We start from the raw sequence: 27,857 nt of genomic DNA, 5'->3' as shown, positions 1-27,857 counted from the left end.
TTGTCAAAACAAGAAAAATTCTGATTTTTTTGGATTTTTCCTTAAAAAGTCTGAAATAGTCAGATTTTTTGGCTAATTCCAGTGCAGACCACAGAAACTTCCAAATAGTATAGGGAACTCTCCCATTGGCTTACATACAACCTCGGTAGGGCTGAGATACTGGGTTTTTGGATTTCTACTTTTTACATCCTCTGGGTATACTAAATCTCAAAAAAATTTAGGTTTTTTTCCACTAAAAATTTTAATTTTATAGTAAAAATATCTAAAATTGACGAGTTTTTGGCATTCGGACTGAGTTGGCACTTTCCATTTTTTATTTATTACCGTTTTTTTCAAAATTTAATGTTCCTGTCTTTGGTGTTTCATTCTGACAGCTCAGTAATTCAGGTGCAGACTCTAAACTGTTACAATTTTGCAACATTTAGTTGATACATTTCTCAGCAGCATCTCTTGAGTATTAGTAACTATTTTATCAATTCTAACAACTGCCTGTAATGACACTCAGGGATTCTGTTCAGCATGGAAAAGAACTGCTTTAGAAAGTAAAAAATGACACTTTGCACTGAAATATTAGAAAAACGGTCATACTTAGAAAATAGATAGTGACTGGAAAAACTATTTATTTCTGGTGAATTATCTGAAACCAACTGAACTGAAAAAAGCATTGGAAGGTGAACAACCCCCTTTTAAAGGCAGCTGTTAGAATTGAAACAATAGTTGCTAATATTTCAGAGATGCTGCTGAGAAATGTATCAACTAAGGGGCATCAAGGGCCAAATTTCAAGTTTATGGGACTTTCTAAAACTATAATAATATGGTTTATGTTGGTGCCAAAAAATCTATATAGGTACTACCACAAAACTAATTAGTAATTCATAATCAAATATTTTTAAGTTAATCATGGGGAATATACTCACAATTCACCCCAGTCCTAGGGTGTAAGTCCAAGTCAACATATCAAAAAAGAAAAATGTGAGTGTCCCCCAAAATAATGAATCAATCAATTAAAAAATGAAAAATGTATTAGGACATCAGAGCAAGACCTGCTGGGGCACTTACTCATAGGTTAACCTATGAGTAAGTGCCCCAGCAGGCACAGTTTCTAAAACTTCCCATAAACTCGAAATTCAAATAAAAAATTGAAATGTATTTAAAAAAAAAGTTTTTCTTTCAAAAGTCAACCAAACAACTCCAAATTAATTGTAGGAGGTCCTCCATAGGCTAAAACACTGATTTGGCAGGTTTTAGATGAAGAACATCAAATTCTAATTCTTAAAAGGACAGGATATGATAAATGTTGAAATTCAAATTTAAATTTTTTTTTAAACTCAAATTGAATTTGGACTATTCCCTAGTCAAATTACACTAAAATAAACTCAAAATTTAAATTAAAAAATTCTAATTTTCAATTCGACCCTTGATAAAGCTGCCCCTAAATGTTGCAAAATTGTAACAGTTCAGAATCTGCACCAGAATTACTGAGCTGCCAGAATGAAACACCAGACAGGAACCTTAAAATTAAATGGTAAAAAATAAAAAATGGAAAGTAATTGAAAAAAGTCTGGAGAACAATCTGAAAACAATACAACTGAAAAGGTGTTTCGAAGGTGAAAGACCCCTTTAAGTTCTGGTTCCATAATAAGACATAATTGTCTCTGCATTATTGCTATTTTTACAAAATTGCTAACATGGTGCCTACTGAACTGCCTTTTATGCATTCATGAAAAGTTAAATTTGCATGTGTTGAATATGAATGATAATCTATAAGAAAAACTATTTCTACATCTGATCTTCTGATCTTAACAAACTGCTGATGTACAGTAATATCCACCCTTCTGGGTGTGTTAACCCACTTATGCTTAATCATGAAGATACAGAGGAACAGAAAAACAACTGCAGCAAGTTTGTTTCCTTGTCAAACTTGCCAGAGGTTAAAATTGACAAATAGAAAGTTACAAAATGCAATAACTATGTTTGGGAATCTTTAGAAAATTGATCAAGGTTGAGCTTAGCAAAGAACCATGACCTGGTCTTCTTTACTGCTAATTAAGGATCCCTTTAAATGTGCATACCAAAAAAACACTCAATCAGATCATTCGTAATTGAAGATTTAAAGAAAAAAAAATGACTGCAGGGATACAATAAAATCATTGCCACAATATGAGATGCATTACCTGTGATATCAATTTAATCACAGGGAAAACTGCAGTTATCATAATCCTGGCAACTGGCAAACATTCATACGTACAGTAAGGGGCCTATTTATTAAACCTTCTAGTCAAGGTTTTTAGGGGGGAAACACATTTTTTGTGGATAAAATGGAGTCTATGGGAATGGACTTTCCCTAATTTGGAGCTTTCTGGATAACCCATACCTGTTTATGTTATAGACTTTAAGCTGTCACCCTGTAGCACTCATTGACAGGTTTGTGAAAAAATAGAGGGAAGCAATACATAAGCAGGAAAATGCATGGCCACCACTGACTGATTAAAGATCTGACAGCGGGAATGAATACACAAGGACAGACTCCTTCCACTACAGTAACCAATTAGCACTCAGCTTTCTTTCCGCCTAAACAAAAAAACAGGCAGGATGCTAGACAGTAGGATGTTGAAGCAAGTCAAATGTTTGCGTATGTTATGACAAGACACCTAGGGGCAGATTTATCAAGGGTTGAATTTCGAGGGTTAAAAAACCCTCTAATTCGACCCTCAAAGTAAAATCCTTCGTATTTGAATATCAAATTCGAAGGATTTTAGCGCAAAATGTTAGATCGAACGATCAAATAAAAATCGAATCGAACGATTTTAAGAGATCGAAGGATTTTTATTCGACCCAAAAAAACTTAGAAAAGTGCTGGGGAAGGTCCCTATAGGCTAACACTGGACCTCGGTAGGTTTAAAGTGGCGAAGTATGAATCAAAGTATTTTTTAAAGATTATCGATTATCGAATGGTCGAATAGTCGAACGATTTTTACTTCAAATCGTTCAAATCAATTTGATGGTTGAAGTACCCAAAAAAATACTTCGAAATTCGAATATTTTTCCATTTCAATCATTCCTACTGTTGTTAATTATCACACCATATATATTTCCTAGTTGTCCGTAAATCTCAATCTAAAAGCCTTACAAGCTGGGCCCACACCCACCTGTATAGATACAATGTATAGGCATCTAGCTGGAGATCCTGCAAAGCAACAATAAGTTTAAACTGTACAGAAGAATGCAGCATTTTGACCTAAATAACTGAGGCACAAACTGTTCTGCATTCAGCTTGCATAACTTTCTCTCCCGGAAGTAGGAATGAAGTATCACTTTACAAAGCCATCCAGTCAAACCTTTGTTTTACATATAAAGCCATCCAGTCAAACCTTTGTTTTACATATATCCAACGAACAGCTTCCCCAAGCCTTAGCATAAGTTGAATAAATTATTGCTTTTTACTATTATTAGGTTCTGGACTCACACAATAAAGAATTCAGCTGTGCCCTCCATTGTATCAAGAAATCTGAAGGCTTGTGAATTCAGGGCAAACAGAAACTATGGTTTACACACCAACAACAGTCTGAACTACAGTTTTTGGGATACCTTGCAATTACTGGACATTTAAGTATTTAATTATTTGCAAAAAATATATATAGAACTTGTCTGCTGCAGTCTAGAGGCCTGTCTAAAGGGCCATAGTTATTGAGATATAGCCCCTCAGTTCACAGGGCACATATATGAAACACAAAAAATATCCCAGAAAACGCTATAATAAAGTTAAAAAAAAATAGCTTTTATTTAACATAGAATTAAAAAAGTAGGTATACAGACCAACTGATTACTAGTTGGTCCGTATGCCTACTTTTTTAATTCTATATTAAATAAAAACTTACATTTTTGGTCTTACTGTTCCTTTAGGAGAAATGCGTTAGTTAACAATGCCCTCCCCCTATCATCCTTTTGGTTCAAAAGTATGGGTAATGTTCTACTCATGCTTTGCCAGTGCAATATTGTTCTTGGATTGCAACATTTTCCAGGAAAAAAAAAACCTGCCTTGTTTGTCTTATAATCCTCTTCCTTAATAATGTGGCAAATAACATTTTTACTGTTGGCAACCCCAAACAAGTTCTGACTGTTGCCGCCAGTGTTACAAACTGGCTGGTGTACTATAGCTGTAAATATAATTAATTCTGTCCTGCAGAATAACGTACTGTATAGAACAAAGTACTATATAGGTACTACAATAGGTATACATCACTAAATTCCACAAAATTCTAAAGTCCTAAAGGTAAATAAATGAAAAGTGTAATATTTAATGACATAGTTCTTGTTTAGCACTGAACTGAAAACTAATAAGAGTAATGTAATAAAAGTTGCAAACTCTGCACCTAGTCTAGCAAACCCAAACAGCATCAGTAGGTAGCATTTACTTTCCAAATCACATGTTTTAAATAACACTTGTTATTGGTTGCTGGGGTTTAATACATCTGCTATACTTAATTTAATTTAATGCATCGGCTATTCTTATTAAGATTATTTTAAAGGTTCTAATAACAGAGCTAAAAACAACACATGCTTTACTTTACAGGGCTTAAAAAAATTCTGCAGGCCAGCAATTATAAACCCCACCTAAAGAATAATGGCGGCTGCAGCACATTTTTAGGGAATGGCAACTTTGGTAGGCACTTTTCCAATAAACCACTACCCATTTTACAGATACACCATCAGTGAATATATAAAATATAATTATATAAAAAAATGAAATGATAGGATGACATAGTGGCAATTCCATATATAGTACCCCCAGAACCCATAGCATGATGGCACAGTGGCAATTCCATGTATAATAACCCCAGAACTCATAGCACGATGGCACAGTGGCACTTTCATGTACAAATTCCCCAGGACTCACAGCAGGATGTCACAGTGGCAATTTCATGTACAAATACACCCCAAAACCCATAGCAGGGTGGCACAGTGGTAAATACCCCAAAACTTTAAGCAGGGCGGCACAGTGGCACTTTCATGTGTAAATATCGCCAGAACTCACAGCAGAAAGCAGGTCTGGACTGGGAGTCAAAATAGGCCCTTGCAGCCCCCCTCCAGCCCACTCCACATTGACTGTTTATGGCATCTTACAGCAGCCCCTGTGGCATTTGCCAGAACTCAAATATTGCCAGTCCGGGCCTGGCATGATGGCACAGTAACAATTTCATGTGTAACTATCCCCAGAAATCACAGCAGGATGGCACAGTGGAGATTTCAAGTTCAAATATCCTCCCTGAACTCATATTGGGATGGCACCTGGCCCGGACTGGCAATCTGTGGGTTCTGGCAAATGCCAGAGGGGCTGCTATAAGGTCCCATAGAAAGTCAGTATTTAGTGGGCTGATGGAGGCTGTTTGGGTCACTATGTGGGCTGATTGGGCCTCTGTGTACCTGAAATGCCAGTGCCTATTTTAATTCTCAGTCTGGACCTGGATGGCACAGTGGCAATTCCATGTGTAAATATCCCCAGAAAGCATGGCAGTATGGCACAGTTCTTTTACATCTTTTACTGCCTGCACTGTTCTCAGTGGGGTTGCCACCTGTTCGGTTCGGGTCTGAACTTTCTGTTTGGTTTTCAACCCTATGAAACCTGAACAATAATCTGGCCAATACCGTACATGAAAAACATTTAAATACTAAGATACTCACTTTTCTTATTATTACAGATACAAAAAAAAAACCAAATCAATCAAAAACAAGTGTTTTTTTCTAAATTAGCATTGCTGTATTTTAGAGCTTTCTGGATAACTGGTTTCTGTATAAAAGATCTCATACATGTAATTAGAGGATTGGGCTTAATCATCAAGTAGAATGTAGCTAGAGATAGGGGTGCCACCTGTGTGCTTTTGAACTGGGCATCAACACTTAAAACATTATGAAAACTGGATAGAAATCCAGCCAGTTGCATTTAAGTGATGCAATAACCTTGCCCTGGTGTCATAACTCCACCAACATCATTGTGTCCACCTCTGATGTCATCATGCCTTTTCCTACATCACTGCCCCACCCCCAATGTTATCTGCCCCGCGTTTAGGTTTAGCCATCAGCAAAGGTGGCAACCCAAGCTCTCAGGCTTACATAGGAAAGTGGAGCAGCAGCCAGCACACGCATCTATTCGTTGATGCGGTCCCGCGATCCGACCGCCCGTTAGGCATCGTTAGGATCTGATCGTTGGTCCCTAGGGCCCACGATCGGATCAGCCTGATATTGCCGACCTTAAGGTGGCCATAGACTCAAAGATCCGCTCGTATCTTTCCCCGATATGCCACTAACGGCATGGCTATATCGGGGGTAATTAGAATTGCGAATTACGATGCGCCATGGGGCTCCGACGGGTCGGTCGGGTAAAAATCAAACCTTCCCGATCGATATCGTGGCCAGATATCGATCGGGAAGACCCGTCGGAAGCCCCCATACACGGGCAGATAAGCTGTCAAATCGGTCCAAACGACTGATATCGGCAGCTTTATCTGCCCCTGTATGGCCACCTTCAAGGTGGGCATATCGGAGGGAGATCCGCTCGTTTGGCGACATTGCCAAACGAGCGGATCTCTCAGTGTATGGGCTTTACCATGATCGATAGCTCTACCGACTTCACTTTCCCTTCTCGCTAAGAACGGAACTAAAGCAGGAGGTCTTTATACTGTTGACCAATCAAATGCTCTGTCGTTTGTGAGTTCTTCTGTTGCTGTCTCCATGTCACTGCCTATTTAACTTGATATGACTGCAGTGAAAGTGACAAGGGAGGGAGCACCGGGAGAGCTCATTAAGGGCAGCAGAAAGATTAAGAGCGATATTGAAACCATGGAGTGCATTAGAGGCCCAGTTAGCACAGAGACTAGCATACCTCTCACTCTATAGCGTTCCCCGCTGCGTTTTGAAGGGCACTTTACAAACACGTGCATCTACGTCACCATGCACGTCTCCGTCATTCGACAAAAAACGGACACATTTTTGTGAAAATAACTTTACATTTTAGAATGCATTCCTTCCGGTGCAGATACCTTTCAAATCCGCCACAGTCTGTTTATTAAAGTTGTTGTTATTCGCTTTAGTACATAAATCCTCGACTAGCATGCCTTCAGTTTCCCAAAACAAATATGGCTGCTGAGTCTTCATCGATGCCTGCTAGGCCGCTTGCAATGCAGCCATTAAAAGACGCGTACGCGCAAAAAATGTGGGTCTTTCGTAACCCGAGGACGCGCACTGCTAGTTACTGACTGGTTGGCTGGTGTGCGCGCATTTGGTCACTGAAATTGGATGGGAGCTGTGTGAATCTGCTGGTGGATTACAAGGATCTTATTGGGTATGATACAGCACTGAATCCCATTCATTCTTAGAAGAACACAGCCACTGGCAATTTTATTCCAAATAGTACTATTTCATTTGCGCTTAAGATGTGGTTGTTGTACAGGAACGAGACTAGTTATAAGATGCTATTATTATGCCAAACAGGTCCCAGCCTGTTATTGTCAGTGTATCTCTTGTTCTGCACTGTCTGGGACTTTCATTGTGCAGTGCTTCTTTTTTTAAGCTGGCCATAGACGCAAAGATCTCATCGTACGAATCGAGGATTCGTACGATATTCGGACCGTTTGCGGAGAGTCCCGACATTTTTCGTCCGGCGGAGATCGGTCGATTGGTCAATCGGACAGGTTAGAAAATTTCTGTCGGCTGCCGATAATATCTCTGTGTGTATTGCCGATCGTACGATTTTCAGTGGGAGACTGTCACTAGCTTTGTCTATCGTACAGTTGCTGTCAGGGGCAGAACATCGGCTGATCTGTTCTTTAACTACTTTATTTGGTCGGAATGGTAAGACTTTGATCTGAACGGTTAGTGGCAAGTCGGGAGATGGGAAAGTCCGATCGTACATTGATTCGTACGATCTGTTACAGACAATTCACTTCCAGGACTCACAAACTTTAAATTTGCTGCTGCTGTCATTTTCCAGACTTTGCTAAAATGTCTAACCTATAGGCATTTAGGTGTTTGAAAAGCCATTGCTTTATTACTATTGCAGCTAAATATGAACACATGGAAAACAATACATTCATTCGCTCTGTCATTCAAGGAACAGTCCAATTAATTCACCTTTCCTATTCAGACTAATCCATTCTTATCCTAATCTCTTTCATTTCCCTTGCATGTTTACTTATTATTATTAATAATAAATTATTGCTGTTAATATGTACTTGTAAAATGAAAACTTATTTTTGCATGCCCAGCTCCAAGCCAATCTCCAATTGTAGTAGGTGCTAGTAGTTTTCCTTAGGGTCAGGCCACACTGGGGATTTTGGGGAAATTTGGTCGCCTAGCGAATAATCGCCTTGTTTTTGCGGCGACCAATCTTCCCAAATGCCTTCCCTCACTCTGCGCCGGCTAAAATGTAAAAACGCCGGCACTATTCACACGCGGCAATTCGTTTTCCAAAGTCGTCCGTAGTTTCCTCGTGAGTCAACCAGGCGCCAGGCGTCCAAATCTCCCCAAAACGCCCAATGTGGCCTGACCCTTAGATGAAGTGGAATTTTTAAGGAGAAAGTTAAATTTTCCCTAAAGTTGCTTCAGAAACTCCTAATAGCATTTGTAGAAATGAATTCCTTTGTAGCACTGGAAGCTGTCCTCTTTCTTGTGTGTCCTGTGCATAGTAGATAAGAGATAAGCCTTCATTTTTGCAATAGCTGTTGGTATTTAAGTGGCGATAAACGGAGATCAAATGGTATTCAGGGTGCAGAAAAAAAAATGTCTGTACCTTGGGGGGGGGAAAACATTTTATATATGGACATTGTATTTTACAAAATCCCTATTTTATTCTAAAAATAACTAACTATTGCTTAATTGAAATATAGTTATGTGATGTCTATTTGCAATTTTACAAATTGATGTAAAACTGTGATGTTTGCTAGATTGCTTTGTATTTATGTGGTACAGTATCTATCTTTAATAGTGGCAAATTAATCAATATAAATATATCAATCAGTGATGGGGAATCTTTGCAATGGGGGACAGTTAAAAATAACATCAAGTAAATATGAAGTATACCACATTTCAAAGTTATACATATAACACATGTTCATTTCGCACTGTAGATGTTGCCATTATTTTCCAACATTAATGCATAAGTTTAAAGGGGTTGTTCACCTTCTAAATACTTTTTCAGTTTCGTTGCTTTCATATAGTACACTGTAAATAAATGCGTTTTTCATAATTTATTTTTATATAATACACAAAAGCCATGAATATCTTGTAAATTATATCCTTATAAACTGTGAGTTCTGATGTCATCAGTTATAAACGGTGAGTTCTGATGTAATTTGTGTCACATGACTCACTGAAATTTGTGTATAATAAATAAAGTACCCCCAGTTGTAAAATATGAGGATATGAGAAGTTACCTCGGAGTTCCATGACCTGTATAAAAACACTCGGCCTTCGGCCTTGTGTTTTTATATGGTCATGAAACTCCTCAGTAACTTATAATATCCTTATATTTTACAAGAGGGGGTACTTTATTCACTGTATCACCGACAAGTTATGCAGTGCTTTTCTGGTATATTTTTACGTTTGACCATTCTTATACAAAAGTCTAATGTTTCATTTTTTCATCTTCGTGTGTTCTCCTAGAGCTGCTCTTATAGGGAGAGTGAGCAGGAGGGGGTCAGGCTGCACCCCCGCCTGACAGTGTAATGGAACCCCACCCATCTCTTTCCATTTTATGGTGAGGGGGCTTCAACTAAGTAGGTGTGATTTGATTGGTTCCTGTGTTCAAAGGTTTCTGGGCTACAACCTATTCCTCCACATTCACAGGAGCTGATCATTTTGTCTGGGCCTTATTCCTTTAGGACTCGGTATAGATTGTTCTGAATTCAGAGGCCATACCTGTGGCTGCCAAAAGCCAGAATAGCTATTCCTTTAAAAATACAGAAACCTAATTCTATGCAGCTTTTAGTTGCAAGAAACTGAATTACAGTTGCAGTGTATAGTTCTTACAGCCATGTATTAATTAACTGAAAGCAAACTGAATCTCAATTCCTAAATATTATATGCTGGTCAAAAGGTCACATTTCTTACTGATCTCTGAACAGCTGTGCTCTGACTCTGATCCCAGCTCATGTAGCATATCTGTGAATAATGCCAGTTTTAATCCACTGAACCTTTGAAGTATTTAGGAGGCTACATTTCAGATTTACTCTGGAATAAAGTGCCAGATAAATTCATTATAGTCTTTACTGGGAAAACTTGCAAAACCATTACAGGTTTTTCAAATACAGGTATGGGATCCATTGTCCGGAAAGCTCTTTATTACGGGAAGGCCATCTCCCATAGACTCCATTTTAATCAAATAATGCAAAATTTAAAAAAGGATTTCCTTTTTCTCTGTAAGGATGACAGTGCCTTGAACTTGACCCCATTTCAGATAATCCTTATTGGTGGCAGAACAATCCTGTTGGGTTTAATTAATGTTTAAATGTTTTTAGTAGATTTAAGATACGGCAATCAAAATTACAGAAAGATCCTTTTATCTGGGAAACCCCAGGTGCTGAACATTCTGGATAGCTGGTCCCATACTGATAATAGTGTTGATTCACAAAGGAAATAAATTGGCTCTTATTAAATTTAACTTGTCATGTTATAGGATGGTTAATTCTAAGGAACTTTTCAACTGATCTTCATTTTTTCTTTTTTATAGTTTTTTAATTATTTGTCTTTTTCTTCAAATAGGAGTCAATCTAAAAAAATGCACTGTAAGGCTACACATTTATTGTTATTTTGTATTAATCATCTCCTATTCAAATTTCAATCTCTTCTTCATATTAATGCATGGTGGACCATGACCCTAGTAACAGATTGCTGAATTTGCAAACTGGAGCGCTGCTGAATAAAAAAAAAAAAATAACTTGAAAACCACAAATAGTAAAAAATGAAAACCAATTGCAAATTGTTTCAGAATATCATTCTCTTCATCATACTAAAAGTTAATTCAACAACCCCTTTAACTCAAATTACATGTACATTGAAGCCCTCCCAGTATTTTATATAATTAACTGGTATAATTAACTGGATTTTTAAAAAAAAAAACCTTTTCTACCCTATAATGCCTTAGCTGCCATCTACAAGTAGAGACTTAATTATTGGCACCAAATGACATGGCTACAAATGTAAATGTCAGATGAATACATATTTGGATACATCAAAATGAGTTGTACATTATATAAGAAGTTTGTCAATTTTAAAAAAATAGGGATTTTCATGCAGTGATTTTTTGATTAGAGTATGTAGTTAATTTTTCTGCTTATGGGCAGCTTTGCTTTTATAAAACAGTAACTGGAATTTTTATCACTGACCTTCCTCCCCTGCCTGCGATATAAATAGGGCAATTTGTTCCTAAACAAAGAAACTCCTCCTTTCCCTTTTGCAATATAACACAAAGGATGCACTAATTACATTTGATAGTCCATTGTGTAATTTATTAAATGCAAATGTCACATGTGGAAACTTAGTTTGGTTGCTCTTTATTGTTGAAGTATGCTATACCGCCATGCCTAGATTAAAAGAGCTCTCCAAGACCCTTAAAGGGATACTGTCATGGGAAAAACTTTTTTTTATATTTAATTTTAAAATCTGACATGGGGCTTGAAATATTGTGAGTTTCCCAGCTGCCCCCAGTCACGTGACTTGTGCTCTGATAAACTGCTGTACTGCAAGTTGGAGTGATATCAAAAAAATTAAGGAATTGGTGCGCAATGCCAATAATTGTACCATTATTAATCAAAAGAAAAAGTGTCCAAAAGTAAACAGTAAAGGGAGAGAGTACTCACAGTTCACCCCAGTCCACGGGCGCAAGAATCCAAAACAGCAAAAAGTTGTGAGTTCTCTCCAAAAGTAAAGACCAAAATGATGATAAAAAATCAAATAATTTATTAGGACATACAGATGACCGCCTAACGCGTTTCGTCCCTGCTGGGGCACTTACTCATAGGCTGATCATCTGTATGTCCTAATAAATGATTTGATTTTTTATCATAATTTTGGTCTTTACTTTGGAGAGAACTCACAACTTTTTGCTGTTTTGGAGTGATATCATCCTTCTCCCTCCCCCCCCCCACCAGCAGCCTAACAACAGAACAATGGATAGGTAAAAACTACATCGTAAAAATCATGACAGAATCCCTTTAAAGTCTGTAGATACCTATGTTTTGGGCGAGGGATTTAAAAAGATTGCAAATCAATTATTCATGAATCATTCCTCTCTAGAAGATTATCTAAAAGTGGGGAAGACCCAACTTGCCAAAACAGACCATTCCAAGAAGTTCAGCCAGCAAACAGAACGTAAGATGCTAAAAGAAGTTTCTAATGGGGTACTTTAATAAATGGCTTAACCTGGCTATATGTCTAGTAACCCCTAGCAAACAATCAGCAGGAGCATTTACAGGTCAGGTGTGTAAAAAATAAACATCCGATTGGTTGCTAGATGTGAGCAAACACTAGATACTAGATGTGGGCAAACATTAGACATTAGCCAGTATGAACCGTACAATTGCACCATAGGAACCACAGGTAGTTATCACAACTATTCATATCAAACTGCATCCATTAGTATGAGACTGCACAAATTAGATTTACTTGGATGTTGTGTCAGGAAGATGTTTCTAATATAGTTAGTTAGCCAAAAATAAATGTATAAAGGCTGGAGTGAGCAGAAGGTGGGGTGGGGGCACATGGGACATAACTGTTCAGTGAGTTTGCAATTGATCCTTAGCATTCAGCTCAAATTCAAAAGCAACAGTTATGACCCATGGGCCCCCCCCCCCTAAGTCACTGATTGGTTACTGCCTGGTAACCAATCAGTGAAAACCAAGAGAGCTGTGTCATGCCAGGGCCACCTTGCACTGGCATTTTAAAAGTTAATACTTTAATTACTCAGTCTCAGGCTCACACAAAGACCCTTAATTATATATCTCACCAGGGGGCTGTGGAAAGGTGACATCCATATCTGTTATCTGAGACGGTCTGGAGCCACACCATTTGGGCAAGGAAGCTGGGCCAGTCTGTTCTTTGATCGGCTGATCAAAGAACAGAGCTGTGGACCTAGAGCAGCAGGGGGGGATAGCTAGTAGAAATTATGGATTATAGGAAAGTATCCATATCTCCTGTGTCATAGGATTCACAACCTCATAACTTACATATTGGTTATGAGGAGGTCACATGCTTCCTAACAATACCAAACAGGGCTAGCCTATACCCACCTGTTAGGAGGGCTGGTTCCTGGGGGACTGGAAAGTGGGAACCTATTAGTGTTTGGTATTGTTCTTCTTGCCCACATATGGATCACAGCCTGCCCATGTTTTTATTATAGTATTGGGTACTGGCAAGTACCCATATTATATTAAGGGATATTGGGGAATATTGCCTGAGAGTAGCAAACCCCCTGCAGGGGGTCATAAATGACATGTTCCTGGGCACTCCTACCTCATGCATAAGGTAATGAGGGGAGTGTCCCAGCAGGAAATAAAAAGGTGACATTCCCAATATCACATTGTCATACAAGGAGGCTCCATTTTTTCAGTGGATTGTATGTCCAGCTTCCAACTCGTGCCTCAGAGGAAATACACTGACAACTTCCAAACTTGGTAAAGTAAGGGTTTTCTTTGTGTTTTTACTCCCTTTTATTTTATTTACTGTATTTGCAACTGTGTGTCATCTTTGTAATATCATTTTTATATATATACATATGCACTGTTTCTTTTAAATATTAAATATCATTTAATACGTTAGTCCTTGTGCTCTAAACGAACTCATTGCCCATATGAATGCTTGTGCCTACGTGTATGAACTCTTCGTATGTGTGGAAAGGGAAAGTTGCCTATGTGTATGTTGGATAACTAGTACGTCTAGCAGGAAAGTGTGTTTGAATGTAGATTAACCCTTTGGCTGCTGGAGTGCTTGTTAGACTTGTAGGATCTTACCCTGAGTAACTACCATAGGAGAGAGTGTTTGATGTATTGTGTAGTGTGAGTTATTACCTGTTATAGAGGGCAGGGGAATAATCACATTAGGTTTCTATCGCCTGTTAATGATAGATGGTGGCAGCGAATGAACTTTGGGGGTGTTGGTGTGTTTTTGGGGTGTCTGAGGTTAGTCTAACCTGTGTGTAAGGTGATTGAGAGACTGATTGTAACCCCTTGTAGCCAAACCCAAGAGTTAAGTGTGGTTGAGTGAGTCGCTTTTGTGACAAGCTGCAAAGCAGAATGTAGTGTTCTGGCTATTATGATAGACACCCAGGTTGCCTAACTAACTTTATTGAAAACATTGCATTTTTGTTTTGCACAGGCTATATATTTACCCAGTTTTTATTTTTATACTGAACAATTCCTTTAAATAAAAAAAAAAAGGGAAACATTTACATGGGGCGTTAACCTCAAAGCCATTTTGGAAACTGCGGTTTCTAAAGAATTATTTAAATACAGAAGGTAAGCATAACTGTAATTTCCTTCTGAACTCCAAAACATACAGGCAAATTAACTGGCACCTGATCAAATTGACTCTACTGTGTGTCAATGTGATAGGGACCTTGAAAGCTCCACTGGAGCAAGGGTAGGCTGATGTGAATGATGAATAATCACTATAATGAACGGCAATCATATGTTTGCTCTATATACTGTAAATAACAGATAATAAGAATATAACCCTCCCACCTTGAGTATTTAACTTGTCACCCCCCCCAAACACACACAATTGTATCCCTGTCCCACCTGAATAGCATCATGTGTGCCCTCAATAGTCCCTGGGCCCCCAGTGTCAAGGCTGTAACTGCAGTGTTATGGGGCTGGCTCCTGCCATCTTCATCATACCTGTCTGTCTTTATATCATGAGGAAAGCTACACAGTCACAGAAATAGCATACAGACATCTGGGAGACATCACTTCTTGCCCATAGACATCTTATGTGCACCTACATACCATCTAAAAATTCTACCCTTATGATTAAATCTGATACAGTTTTCAGTCAGATGGAATAGCCGCTTACTGCAAGCTGGGAGACAGTCAGAAAATCCAATCGCACAGATATGTTATGATTAGATTTTTTTGCATTTTTCATTTACATTAAAGGCTTCATTGTACATTTTCTAGGTAATTTAGGTAACAAAATGTTCGGCGTGGTAGTGGTGGGAATTGGCATTGCTGGCTCTGTGAGAATTCGGGACCTCCTCAACCCACTGAAGTCCAGCCCCTCAGAGAGCCTGAAACTGATTGGCTTTGTATCAAGGTTAGTTTGTATTCTCAAGTACATATTTAAAAGCTTTGAATCATGCTGCTTATTGTTAATAAGAAACATGGTTTAACAGTTGGTGTAAAATCTACACTATTAACTCCTAATGCACCAGGCCAGTTTAAAGTTCTGCATTGTTTTCCTCCTTGTGCAACTGTACACTTGCCTCATATTGTCTTTTTTTTACTCAGGAGGAAACTTGACCAGTTTAATAATGCAAAGCAGATTGAGCTGGACGAAGCACTGCAAAGTAAAGATGTTGATGCTGCTTTTATTTGTACAGATAATCAAAACCACGAAGAAAGTGTCAGGTAGTTATATCTTGGATTTTTATCCATATTTCTTTACACAGAATGCTGGGTTCTGTTAAAAGACAGGTTGCTGAGGCGACTTTGATACTTTAAAGGAACAGTAATATAAAAAATAAAAGCGTTTTAAAATAATTAAAATAAAATGTACTGCTGCTATGCTTTGGTAAAAGGTATGTGTTTGCTTTAGAAAGACTACTATAGTTTATGTAAATAGGCTATTGTGTAGCCACGGGGGCAGCCATTCAAGCTTATTACAGATAAGCTCTGTAATAGAATACAATGGGTTCCTACAGAGTGCATCTGTTATCTGCTATTTATCCTGTACTTGAATGGCTGCCCCCATGGCTACACAGCAACTTAAGTAATGTTTCTAAAGCAAACACACCAGTTGTACCAGTGCAGGAAACAGTACATTACAGTACATATTTTAATTACTTTAAAACAATTTTTTTTTTTTTATGTTACTGTTACTTAAATCTGTGGTACAATGATTCCTGATTCTTTTACCTGCTGAAAGAAGGGCCAAAGTTAACATATAGATGGTTGGGTTGTAAAGTGGTGACCTTTAACTAATATAATTGTATCCACCTCTGTCATACACAATTCCAAAGAGGGTTCCCTGTATTGTGTGTCACAATGGATCATGCAGTCACCATTAAATGTAATAGTTTTGCATATAAAAAAATGTACTGCTTTTTATTTTTAAAAATCTAAATGTCTAATACCTTTCCCTAAAATACTGGGGTAACTTGGTTTGTTTCTCATGCTTTTTTCATTTGTCTTCCTTCAGTTTCAGTCTTGCCTTTAGCTGGCCATAGATGCAAAGATCCGAACATTCGAATCCTCGAACGTTCGGACTTCCCCATCTCCCGACCTGCCACTAACCATTCACATCAAATAAAGTAGTAAAAGAACAGATCAGCCGATGTTCTGCCACTGACAGCAATCGTACGAAAGTTATGTGCGACAAAGCTGGTGACAGTCTCCCACTGAAAATCGTACGATGGCAATACATGCAGAGAAATTATCGGCAGCCGGCAAATCTTTTAACCTGTCCTATCGACCAAACGACGGATTTCCGTGGGATGAAAAATGTCCGGACTCTCCGCACATGGTCTGAAAATTGCACAAATCGAGGATTTGTGCGATCGGATCTTTGCGTCTATGGCCAGCTTTAGCCACCATGTATGCTGGTGGTTTGATCACAAGTTTCCATACCTCCGTGGTTCTCCCGCACCTGAAATCTTAAGCTGCTATAGCATTAAAGGATATAACCCAGTGCAGTTAGTTGTTCAGATCTGGATAGCATTCCCTACTCAAATAAATGATAATATCATTATAAATCATTGCAAATTATATCATAATCCCAGACTGCTTATTATAAAAGAAATATCTAAGTAAATGAAGTAAGTACAATTGAATTATCCTCTGGTTTTGCTAACACTAATAGCTACAGCAGAAAGGGTGTGTGCGCACAAGTCTAAGCAAGCAAGCGCTGAATGGTATGTGTGGAGTTTTTTTAGATTGTGCAGGTTTGAGAACATGCAAGTTAGTGCGCAGCTTTAAAGTAACATTGTGGCCCAGAGATCTGACTACGAAGTAGCAGAGACATTAGACCTTGGAGCTTCAGGGCACCAAGCTAGAGGTATCTTACTTCACTGTTGGAGGGCACGTTTAAACCCACACTGGTTCAGCAGCACTATACATATAGTAAATAATTTCTAGGCTAAAAAAATGCCATTTAACTTCAATATAAACTCTCAAATATGATTATGAAGATTTTCATTCATCCAGGTCATTGTATATCTAGTGCAAGTAATTCTAAAACAACTGGACTTGCTGAGTAATCATTGAAGACGTTTCACTACTCATCCAAGCAGCTTCTTCAGTTCAGCTGACTGGTGTGGGAAGTACTCTGCATATAGACTCTTCCACTAATCCAATCACAATGGCACATTGTAACTCTTCAGAGAGGGGACATCGTACGATTTTTGGACCGTGTGTGGAGAGTCCCAACATTTTTCATAGATTGGTCGTTTGGTCGATCGGACAGGTTAAAAGATTTCTGTCGGTTGCCGATAATATCTCTGCATGTATTGCCGACCGTACGATTTTCAGAGGGAGACTGTCACTAGCTTTGGTCAGACATAACTTTCGTACGATTGCTGTCAGGGGCAGAACATCGGCTGATCTGTTCTTTTGTACTTTATTTGATCTGAATGGTTAGTGGCAGGTCGGGAGATGTGGAAGTCCGATCGTACATTGATTCGTACGATCGGATCTTTGCGTCTGTGGTCAACTTTACTCAGGAAGTCCAGTTGTTTTAGAATTACTTTTACTTGATAAACTTTCAAATATTGTTTTTAGTGAAAACTGCTACATAAAATTACACATAGGGGCAGATTCACTAAGGGTCGAATTTCGAAGTTAAAAATACTTCGAAATTCGACCCTCGAATTGAAATCCTTCGACTTCGAATATTGAAGTCGAAGGATTTAGCGCTAAACGTTCGATCGAACGATCGAAGGATTTTTCGTTCGATCGAACGATTCGAAGGATTTTAATCAAACGATCGAATGAATATCCTTCGATCAAAAAAAGTTTAGCGAGCCTATGGGGACCTTCCCCATAGGCTAACATTGACTTCAGTAGGTTTTATCTGCCGAAGTAGGGGGTCGAAGTTTTTTTTAAAGGGAAAGTACTTCGACTATCGAATGGTCGAATAGTCGAACGATTTTTACTTCGAATCGTTCGATTTCGTTCGAATTCGAACAAATTTAACCAATTCCATGGTCGAAGTACCCAAAAAATACTTCGAAATTCGAATTTTTTTCATTCGAATCCTTCACTCGAAGTTAGTGAATCTGCCCCATAATGTGCAACTTTCTGTAACTTTCTTTTTGTATATCATGGTGATTTTCATGTTTTGTTAAAGGCATTTCCTAGAGTCTGGTAAACATGTCCTGGTGGAGTACCCTATGGCATTGTCGGCAGATGCAGCATACAATTTATGGAGACTTGCCGAGCAGAAAGGTATATGATTTCATGGTCCAAAATCTCTTCTTTTTTCAGATAAAGCTGCTAAATTCTCTGGTATTTACAGTGTTTCTGACCTCAGCATTAATGGCGAAAATACATAGTGTTAATTTGAGTTTAAAAAAAGCCCACGTGCAAGAAACCAAATGACCCGCAGTGCATATATTTACGTGCACCTTTATAGACCTTTTGAAATTATAATCTATATATACATACCTATAATAAACTAACTGTAGACCTTGATATCACTATATCCTTGGATATTATAATTCAAGAAGTCACCCAATTATAGGCCTTAACAGAATCTGCCATCACATCACCCATCAGAGCATTCTCAACTTCACTGCCCTCAAGTCTAAACTGGCAGTCTCTTTGATCTTTTTGTCTATAAGCTCCTCTATTATACTAATAAAGAATGATGTCCCCTTGAAAATGCCTTTCCCCCCAAAAAAAACAACCCCAACATTAAATGGGTTGTTCACCTTTTTTAATATAATGTAGATAGACTGATAGTCTGAGACAATTTGCAATTGGTTTTTATTTGTGGTTTTTGAGTTATTTAGTTATTCAGCTCTCCAGTTTGCAATTTCAGCAATCAGGTTTCTAGGGCCCACATCACCATAGCAACCATGCATTGATTTGAATAAGAGACTGGAATATAAATAAGAGGAGGTATGAATAGAAAGATGAGTAATAAAAAGTAGCAACCATAATACATGTCTAGCCCTACAGAGCATTTGTTTTTTTAGATGGGGTCAGTGACCCCCATTTGAAAGCTGGAAAGAGTCAGAAGAAGTAAGCAATTCAAAAACTATAAAAAAAATAAAGACCAATTAAAATTTTGCTTAGAATTAGCGATTCTATAGCATACTAAAAGTTAACATAAAGGCGAACCACTGAGGAACAATTCAGTGTAAAAATAAAAACTGGTTAAATAGGCTGTGAAAAATAAAAAATTCTGATATAGTTAGTTAGCCAAAAATGTAATGTATAAAGGCTGGAGTGACTGGATGTATAACATAACGGACCACTACTTCCTGCTTTTCAGCTTGTTGACTTTCTCGTTTGTTGACTTTACATTAACTAACAAGGTGCATATTTCATAGTTGTTCTTAGAATAGGCTAACTGAAAGTTTCAAGTATTAAGTAATAAGTTCCCATACTTATCAGTCTTGCCCACATCCTTTCACCATTTTGTCCTGGGTTTGCATATAATGATATGACAATATAGGATACGCTACTAAGGGAGGCTGTGTGCCTGTATTTGTTGATTTGTTGTAAGTAGGGCCCTCTTCGCGGGTGGATGATGCGAGTTGAGCTCTTGTCCTACTCTCCCCGCCCGACACCGTCAAATGCCGGCTTCCGACTTCTGGGTTCGTCTTTTATAGATGCTGCGTCTGCTCCCCCCCGACAGCATGGTTCTATAAAAGCAACCCGGAAGTCGAATGCGGGCGGGTGCGGGCTGGGAAATCCCGACTCGCACATCACTAATTGGGTAAATAGCCTCACAACAAATATAAGGACACAGCTGTTATTAGTGGAGTTGCCCTTTTTTCCATTGTGTTATGTTTTTGCAGAAATACAGTTTATATATAACTTTTTAACTCCTTTTGTGACATTTTATAGTTTTAATCCTGACCTTAAAGGAATTGTTCAGTGTAAAAATAAAAACTGGATAAATAGACAGGCTGTGCAAAATAAAAAATGTTTCTAATATAGTTAGTTAGCCAAAAATGTAACGTATAAAGACTGGAGTGATTTGATGTATAACATGTCAGTCAGAACACTACTTCCTGCTTTTCAGCTCTCTTGGTTTACACTGACTGGTTACCCTGGCTACCAGGCAGTAACCAATCAGAGACTTGAGGGGGGGCCACATGGGTCATATCTGTTGCTTTTGAATCTGAGCTGAATGCTGAGGATCAATTGCAAACTCACTGAACAGAAATGTACCGTGTGGCCTCCTTTCAAGTCGCTGACTAACTCAGAGTTATAGAGCTGAAAAGCAGGAAGTTGGATTCTGGCTGTTTTATTAGACATCTGTTCACTCCAGCCTTTATATATTACATTTTTGGCTAACTAACTATATTAGAAACATTTTTTATTTTGCACAGCCTATCTATTTACACAGTTTTTATTTTCACACTCAACTGTTCCTTTAAAATGAATATCAGTAGTGACAGCAGCACTCTTCAGTGCCTGGGTTGGAGAATAGTGGGATTGGTCATTGCAGGGAGGCTGCAACCTGAATGGGAAACATGTTATCTGGAATGTGCAGCCCCAAGCTCCCTTGTTTAACTAAACTTAACTGTCAGTGGGTACTGGGATGACTGGTCAGGGCTCATGCAGATATAAATCAGGAAATCTCATCAAGCAAGGAATGCACCAGTCTTGGATGAGGTTCATTGTGCAAACCCTGTGATCCAGTCATGGGACATGGGGTTATTCAAACACATCAGCCCCTTCTGGTTCATTATTTGATATTGGAGGCGATGGGCAAATATTTTCTCTGCCCTACTCTAAAGTGGCTCTAACACTTTTTGTGTTTTTTGAAGGCAAAGTCCTGCACGTGGAGCACATAGAGCTGCTTACAGAGGAATATAAACAACTGAAGAAGGAAGTACAGGGCAAAAAGCTTGTGGAAGGAGTGCTGCATTTCACTGGTGAGGCCTAATCATAACCTTGTCATAATCTTAACTGGTAGCAGATTTATTTGTGCAGGCAGCTAGATTTCACAATACTACAGTGCTTTCATTACTAATTTGTGATAAATGATTAGTAAAATGAGTACATTAGTTACTAATTAGCCACAAATTAACTGAAAAATTTAGTCAACCATTGTTGTGTTTTGTTTTTTTTGTTTTTTTTTTCAAACTAAACTGCAGTACTGCTTAGCCTATGACAATTGAAGATGAAAAGCTGGTGTTTATTTCTGCTTTAGGAGGACATCTAGATGAGAACCTTTCTGGATTCCCATCGTTTAGTGGCATTGCTCGACTAAGCTGGCTAGTTGATCTGTTTGGTGATCTTACCGTCACCTCAGCCACAAGAGAGGAACAAAAAGAATTGAACTATTCCAAGCTTACAGCATGTTTCCTGACTGCTGAAAACAGGTCAGTGCATTAGTGCTTTTCATGTTGGCATTTCAGGCCTTCATCTGTTAATCACATTTCTGATATTTGTGATCAGGTAATAAATTACAGATTTTAAATCTTGTGCAATAAACTTGGTCTTTATACCTTTTAAAGGCTTTGCAGTTTACCTTGTTAGCATTTTATATTTAAATAGATTTTACCCCCAATTCATAGCCTATTGCACTCACCTATTATACAAGCTTATTGCTTTAGTATAAAGGTGTTAATTTTATTTTTAAATATGGCTTTTTATGTCATAGACCGCTGACCTGGGTTGAAGAAAGGGCACCAGGCATGAAACGAGATAAGCGTATCCACTTCTCTTTCACAACTGGCATTCTGGACACATTAACCCCATCCAGCAGGGCATCAGTAGGGCCATTTATGCAAGATCAAAACTTATTTGCAAAGAAACTTCTTGGGCAAGTAACAAGGGAGGAGCTGCTAGCAGAGAAGCAACGGATCCTGAAGTGCATTAACCTGGCTGAAGAGATAAAGAAGAAGTGTGAGCATTAATGTGTTAGTACAGTATAAATAACAATACTGTATAATTTGGATGTCTGAACCATACATTCTTTACTGAATGCTCAGGGGTAAACTTCTATTTACTTTTGCATACATAATAATGTTGAATTATTACACATGTGCAGTCAGTCATAAAAAGCAGAAGCATTTACTCACCATGCAAAATGAGAATTTATGAATATAATAAAGGGGTTATAGTTTCCAAATTGTGTTCCAATAGTACACAAAAAAAAATCAGAAATAGTTTTTTATTTTTTCAGTTTTAAAAATGTATTCATTTTGTCTCCCTCTCATGTTTTCCAGTTGCAGCTCGGGAATCCAGTTTCCTAACTCTAAACTGTTACAGTTTGACACTTTTGACTTATTTATTAACATTGGAGAAAAACATCACTGGCGATGTTGCCCATAGCAATAAATCGCCAATAGGATTTCGAACAGTCGCCTACTAGTTAGAATACAAAAGCAAGGATCTAATTGGTTGCTATGAGCAACACCATCAGTATATCTCCAATGTTAATAAATACCCCATAATAAATAGATGCTGGCAGGTCTCTGCACCAGTGTCTCTATATTCCACAACTTAAAGCTTTGAAAGAAACTATGTATTAAATTTTAAACAGTAGCTCTGCAGTGGTATTAAGTAAAGCTTAAATAGGAAGTCCACCTTTACATTACATATATTACATGCATATGTTATAGCCTATTCTAAGAAACTTAGGGGCCGATTCACTAAGGGTCGAATATCGAGGGTTAATTAACCCTCGATATTCGACTAGGAATTAAAATCCTTCGAATTCAAATATCGAAGTCAAAGGATTTAGCGCAGATAGTACGATCGAAGGATAATTCCTTCGATCGAACGATAAAATCCTTCGAATCGAACGATTCGAAGGATTTTAATCCTACGATCAAAGGAATATCCTTCGATCAAAAAAAGTTAGCCAAGCCTATGGGGACCTTCCCCATAGGCTAACATTGACTTCGGTAGCTTTTAGATGGCGAACTAGGGGGTCGAAGTTTTTTTTAAAGAGACAGTACTTCGACTATCGAATGGTCGAATAGTCGAACGATTTTTACTTCGAATCCATCGATTCGAAGTCGTAGTCGAAGGTCGAAGTAGCCCAAAAAAACGTCGGAATTCGAAGTTTTTTACCTTCGAATCCTTCACTCGAAGTTAGTGAATCGGCCCCTTGGTGTATATAACAATGCTATAGCTATTCCGCGTTCCAGCTACAGTACAACCTCTGGAAATCCTTTAGAGAATGAAATGCTTATCTGTGACTTTTAAAAATCCAGAATATTAGTATTTCTACCTGCTTCAAGAAATTTTTCTTATCAGAAATATATATATTTTTAATGTTTCTTTAAGAGGAATAAACGTCCATACTAAACCTGCTTCATATCTACAAACTCCATATAGCTAGTGTGCAGAGTGCAGGTTTATTTTAAATTTTCAAAAGTCACATAGGAGAAATGTTCATTCTAAAGATCACAAAACAGTCCAGCAGAATAGTAATCTGTCTGTCTTACTTTGAGAAATGCAATGAAAAGAAATATAAGCTTTAGCCCAATAATTCACAGGAAAACCCCATTAATACAACACATGTATACATTGGCAGATCTTTACCTAATAATGTAACTTAGGTCTGGTCATCTGGAGACATGACTCTCCAAATGATTTCTGTGGCCCTAATACTGCCCAAGGGCTACACTGACTTATTTTTATTACATTATTAGAATCTGATGGGCAGACTTGTTATACAATGGCTAATTAGTCTGGTACACCGAATAAATTAGACAGGACCTGTGTTAGTGAGGTACATGGGGAGGCCCATTTATCAAAGTCTGAATTTATCACAATGTTTTCTGAAAACTACTCCGACCAAATTCACAGTTTTTTTTTCTCCTTATTTATCAAAACACTTTCCCGCAAAAATTTCTTTGCGGCAAAAAAATCTGAAAAAATGTCTTGAAAAATACGAATCGTATGAATTTTTTCAGATTTTCCACTCGGTTTTTTTTCTAATTTTTGCCCAAAAACCACCAAATGTTGGATTATTTCACAAAACCCAGCGCAGATCAAGATATCTTTGAAACTTCTCCCATTGGATTATATGCATATATCGGCGGATTTGGACTTTTTCCATCCTCAGGGGGTTTTTTTTCACAAAAAATTCAGATTTTATACTAAAAAACAGGAATTATGTGGGTTTTTGGCATTTGGAGTTTAATAAGTAACCCCCTACGAATCACATTTATCAAAGGTCGAATTTCTAATTCATGTGAGTTTTTAAAAACTCCCCTAAACTCCCATAAATGCGAAATTCGACCAATCTAAATGTATTAATGAAATCAAATTTTTAAACTCGAATGAATTAAATGGACCCGAATCGAATTCCTTACTCTGCCAGCTTTCGCCTCCAGCAGCCTCTATTTAAGAGCATGTGTTTGCCCTGCCTCTCTTATGATGTCAGAGATGGGCAGCTCATTTGCAGGTCTAGAAATAGAGCGGCAGTGCCAGATCGGGAGGGCTCGGGTTAGGGTCTGGCGAGGGTCAATTATTTGTTGATCTAGACATCACTACAGGTTGCCTCTCGCTAATTCTGAACTTTCTGGGTTTACCAATTTCCACATAAGGAATCCCACACTGATACTTGAAACTTAAAATGGAGAGGTAAAAGGCCCCAATTGTCCGTGTATTTTCCTGTAGCAAAAGCCTTTATTTTATTATTGCTTCCAGTTTTCAGAAACCAGTTGCTGTGTGCGCCATTAGACCAGTGCCTTATTTTGCTATTGCATTTGTAATTATGAAATACCATTTTATTGCAGTAGTGTGATGTTATATTACGACTTGCCAATCCACTATCTACGAGTTTAAATGAAGTTACTAATGGAAAAATGTAACTAAAAATATAATTTGCTTGTCCATTTATTAAAATATTTTGAGTTTGCAGTCTGCATCTCTGTGTGTTTATTATATTCTCCATATTTGCTAACCCCTTAGAAAAAGGTAAAGGGATATGGCCAGTGTAACTGTTCATTGGGCAGTCCCTGAGCACCTGGCTAAAAAGTCAAGAATGTAAAGTGGAATTTTTGCTTCTAGACTGATTTTTTTTTTTTTCACAATAATTTTTTTATTGAATTTTCAAGGTGCTTACATTTATACATGTTCATATTGCAATTAAGTATTAACACAATGAGTAGTGTCCTTTATATTACAGTACACAATAACATTGAGGGGTAGATTCACTAAGGGTCGAATTTCGAAGTAAAAAATACTTCGAAATTCGACCCTCTAATTGAAATCCTTCGACTTCGAATATCGAAGTCGAAGGATTTAGCGCTAAACGTTCGTTCGATCGATCGAAGGATTTTTCGTTCGATCGAACGATTAAATCCTTCGAATCGAACGATTCGAAGGATTTTAATCCAACGATCGAAGGAAAATCCTTCGATCAAAAAAAGGTTAGCAAACCTATGGGGACCTTCCCCATAGGCTAACATTGACTTCGGTAGGTTTTACCTGCCGAAGTAGGGGGTCGAAGTTTTTTTTAAAGGAAAAGTACTTCGACTATCGAATGGTCGAATAGTCGAACGATTTTTCGTTTGATTTCGTTCGTATTCGAATGAATTTAACCAATTCGATGGTCGAAGTACCAAAAAAATACTTTGAAATTCGAATTTTTTTCATTCGAATCCTTCACTCGAGCTTAGTGAATCGGCCCCTAAGTATTAGACATATAGATATGAATCCGGATTAACGGTCCCAATGTTAGTTCCTGGTCCTTAGTGTTAGGGATACGTTTGTTGTAATATATTCATTGTCCCTTTTCCTATATTATACACTGTAGCATTGCCAGGTAACCTGGTCTTGACTAAAACTTTAAACTGTTAACTAACTAGGTATTTACCCGAGAGTACCTGGTCTGACTTTCTAGTATATTTCCAGATCTGCTATCTAATTTTTCTCCTTACTTTATGGTACCATTTGTCTTAATCCCTGAGTATGTTCGTTCTGCCGTCTAGACGGTAGAAATTTGTCCAGCCATTTCTCCCATATTGTATCAAATTTGATTGGGCATCCCCTTTGTAGATATGTTAGTCTATATAGTGGGACGTTATTATTCACCATTGCAATCCAATGTTCTTTTGTTGGTGCTAGTGTCGATTTCCAGCTAATACTGTAGCTATCAGCTTTTTGGCATAAATCAGTAGTGCTTTCTGGACTGATTTTAATGGCAATTACATTAACAAATATATGTAAACTATTCAAAGTTAGCAATGAAAGTTAGGGGCAGATTTATCAAGGGTCGAATTTCGAGAGTTAAAAAACCCTCAAATTTGACCCTCGAAATAAAATCCTTCGAATATCGAATTCGAAGGATTTTAGCACAAAAGGTTCGATTGAACGATCGAATATTTCGATTCGAATGATTTTAAGTGTTCGATCGAATGATTTTTATTCGATCAAAAAAAACGTAGAAAAGTGCTCTGGAAGGTGCCCATAGGCTAACATTGCACTTCGGTAGCTTTAATGTGACGAAGTATGAAGTTGATGTTTTTTTTAAAGAGACAGTACTTTGATTATCGAATGGTCCAATACTCAAACGTTTTTTTACTTCGAATCATTCGATTCGATCGAATTTGACCCAAAGTAGTAGTATCCAAAACAATACTTCGAAATTCGAATATTTTTGCATTCGAACTATTCACTTGAGCTTAGTAAATCTGCCCCTAAATGTATAAGTTGCTAAGAATGTTTTTTTATTAGGCAATTTTTTTCAACCCCTTTAAACAATGATGTCCATGTATCACTTAGACTCTGACTAGTGTCTAAGCACAGTTTCATAAGGTCGTATTTAAAAAGAGTGAATGTAAAATTAGGGAAATGTATTATGTACAGTATCATTTTTATAGGTGGGGCCACAAAAAAACAATGTAAAATGAGGGAAAACTTAAAATTGGGGGATGTACTGTAGTTCAGCCATTAGTTTTTAGTGGGGACTGTCCAATGCATAGTTAACATGTTTTGATCTGACAGTACTTCTAGCATTATTAGTTGGGGAAACATCATGTTATATCCCTAAAAGGCAGAGTTCCAGGAACCATAATCTCCATAATATAAGTACAGATGGTTGTCCAATGGTGGTCCACATTATGTGCCAAAGGGAACTCTCTCAATCTCTACACCTCGGACAAGTAGGTTCAGCCAATTTTCCCATTTTTAAAAGCTTATTTGGCGTTAAATAAGTGCGTAATATAATTTTATGTTGAATCCGTTTATCTTTACACCATTTCAATATACAATATATCCACAATATATTGTCACTTCTTTCCATTAGTCTTCACTAATCATTACTGCTTTTAAAGGATAAAGAAAGCTGAAATCTACTGAACTGAGCAAATAAGTTAGGCAGCCCCCACTGAATTTTATTGCAAAGTTTACTGTAAAGCAGTGTCGTGCAGCCATTTTACCAGTTTTTCCAGGCATAGGCACAGAGGCAGTAATTCCTAGCATAATGTGGGTTTTAAAAATTGGGAGAAAAAA

At 37.8% G+C, this 27,857-nt stretch overlaps 2 protein-coding genes across 7 annotated transcripts in view; one reads left to right on the top strand and one right to left on the bottom strand.

The window, feature by feature from the left end:
- The window catches only part of coa1.L (cytochrome c oxidase assembly factor 1 homolog L homeolog), a 72,029-nt gene extending 64,880 nt beyond the window's left edge, over positions 1 to 7,149 (bottom strand). For 2 of the 3 annotated variants that reach the window (XM_041566095.1, XM_018267540.2), the window contains exon 1: positions 6,881 to 6,970. The gene's annotated coding sequence lies outside the window, so the exon portion shown is untranslated. Of the gene's footprint in view, positions 1 to 6,880; positions 6,971 to 7,037 lie in introns of those variants that run through there. The other variant, XM_018267542.2, reaches the window with a different exon arrangement.
- Positions 7,150 to 7,203: 54 nt separating this feature from the next.
- blvra.L (biliverdin reductase A L homeolog) lies at positions 7,204 to 22,954 on the top strand. Of its 4 annotated transcripts, none has more exons than XM_018266158.2 (7): positions 7,204 to 7,339; positions 15,165 to 15,300; positions 15,495 to 15,614; positions 18,550 to 18,647; positions 21,206 to 21,313; positions 21,592 to 21,763; positions 22,045 to 22,954. In XM_018266158.2, exons 2-7 carry the CDS (start codon positions 15,182 to 15,184, stop codon positions 22,298 to 22,300), a joined length of 873 nt encoding a protein of 290 aa, XP_018121647.1. In that variant the 5' UTR covers positions 7,204 to 7,339; positions 15,165 to 15,181; the 3' UTR covers positions 22,301 to 22,954.
- The last annotated feature ends 4,903 nt before the right edge of the window (positions 22,955 to 27,857 follow it).

The sequence above is a fragment of the Xenopus laevis genome, chromosome 6L (assembly GCF_017654675.1).
Source record: "Xenopus laevis strain J_2021 chromosome 6L, Xenopus_laevis_v10.1, whole genome shotgun sequence".
Classification (NCBI taxonomy): domain Eukaryota; kingdom Metazoa; phylum Chordata; class Amphibia; order Anura; family Pipidae; genus Xenopus; species Xenopus laevis.
This window is presented reverse-complemented; position numbering and strand designations above follow the sequence as displayed.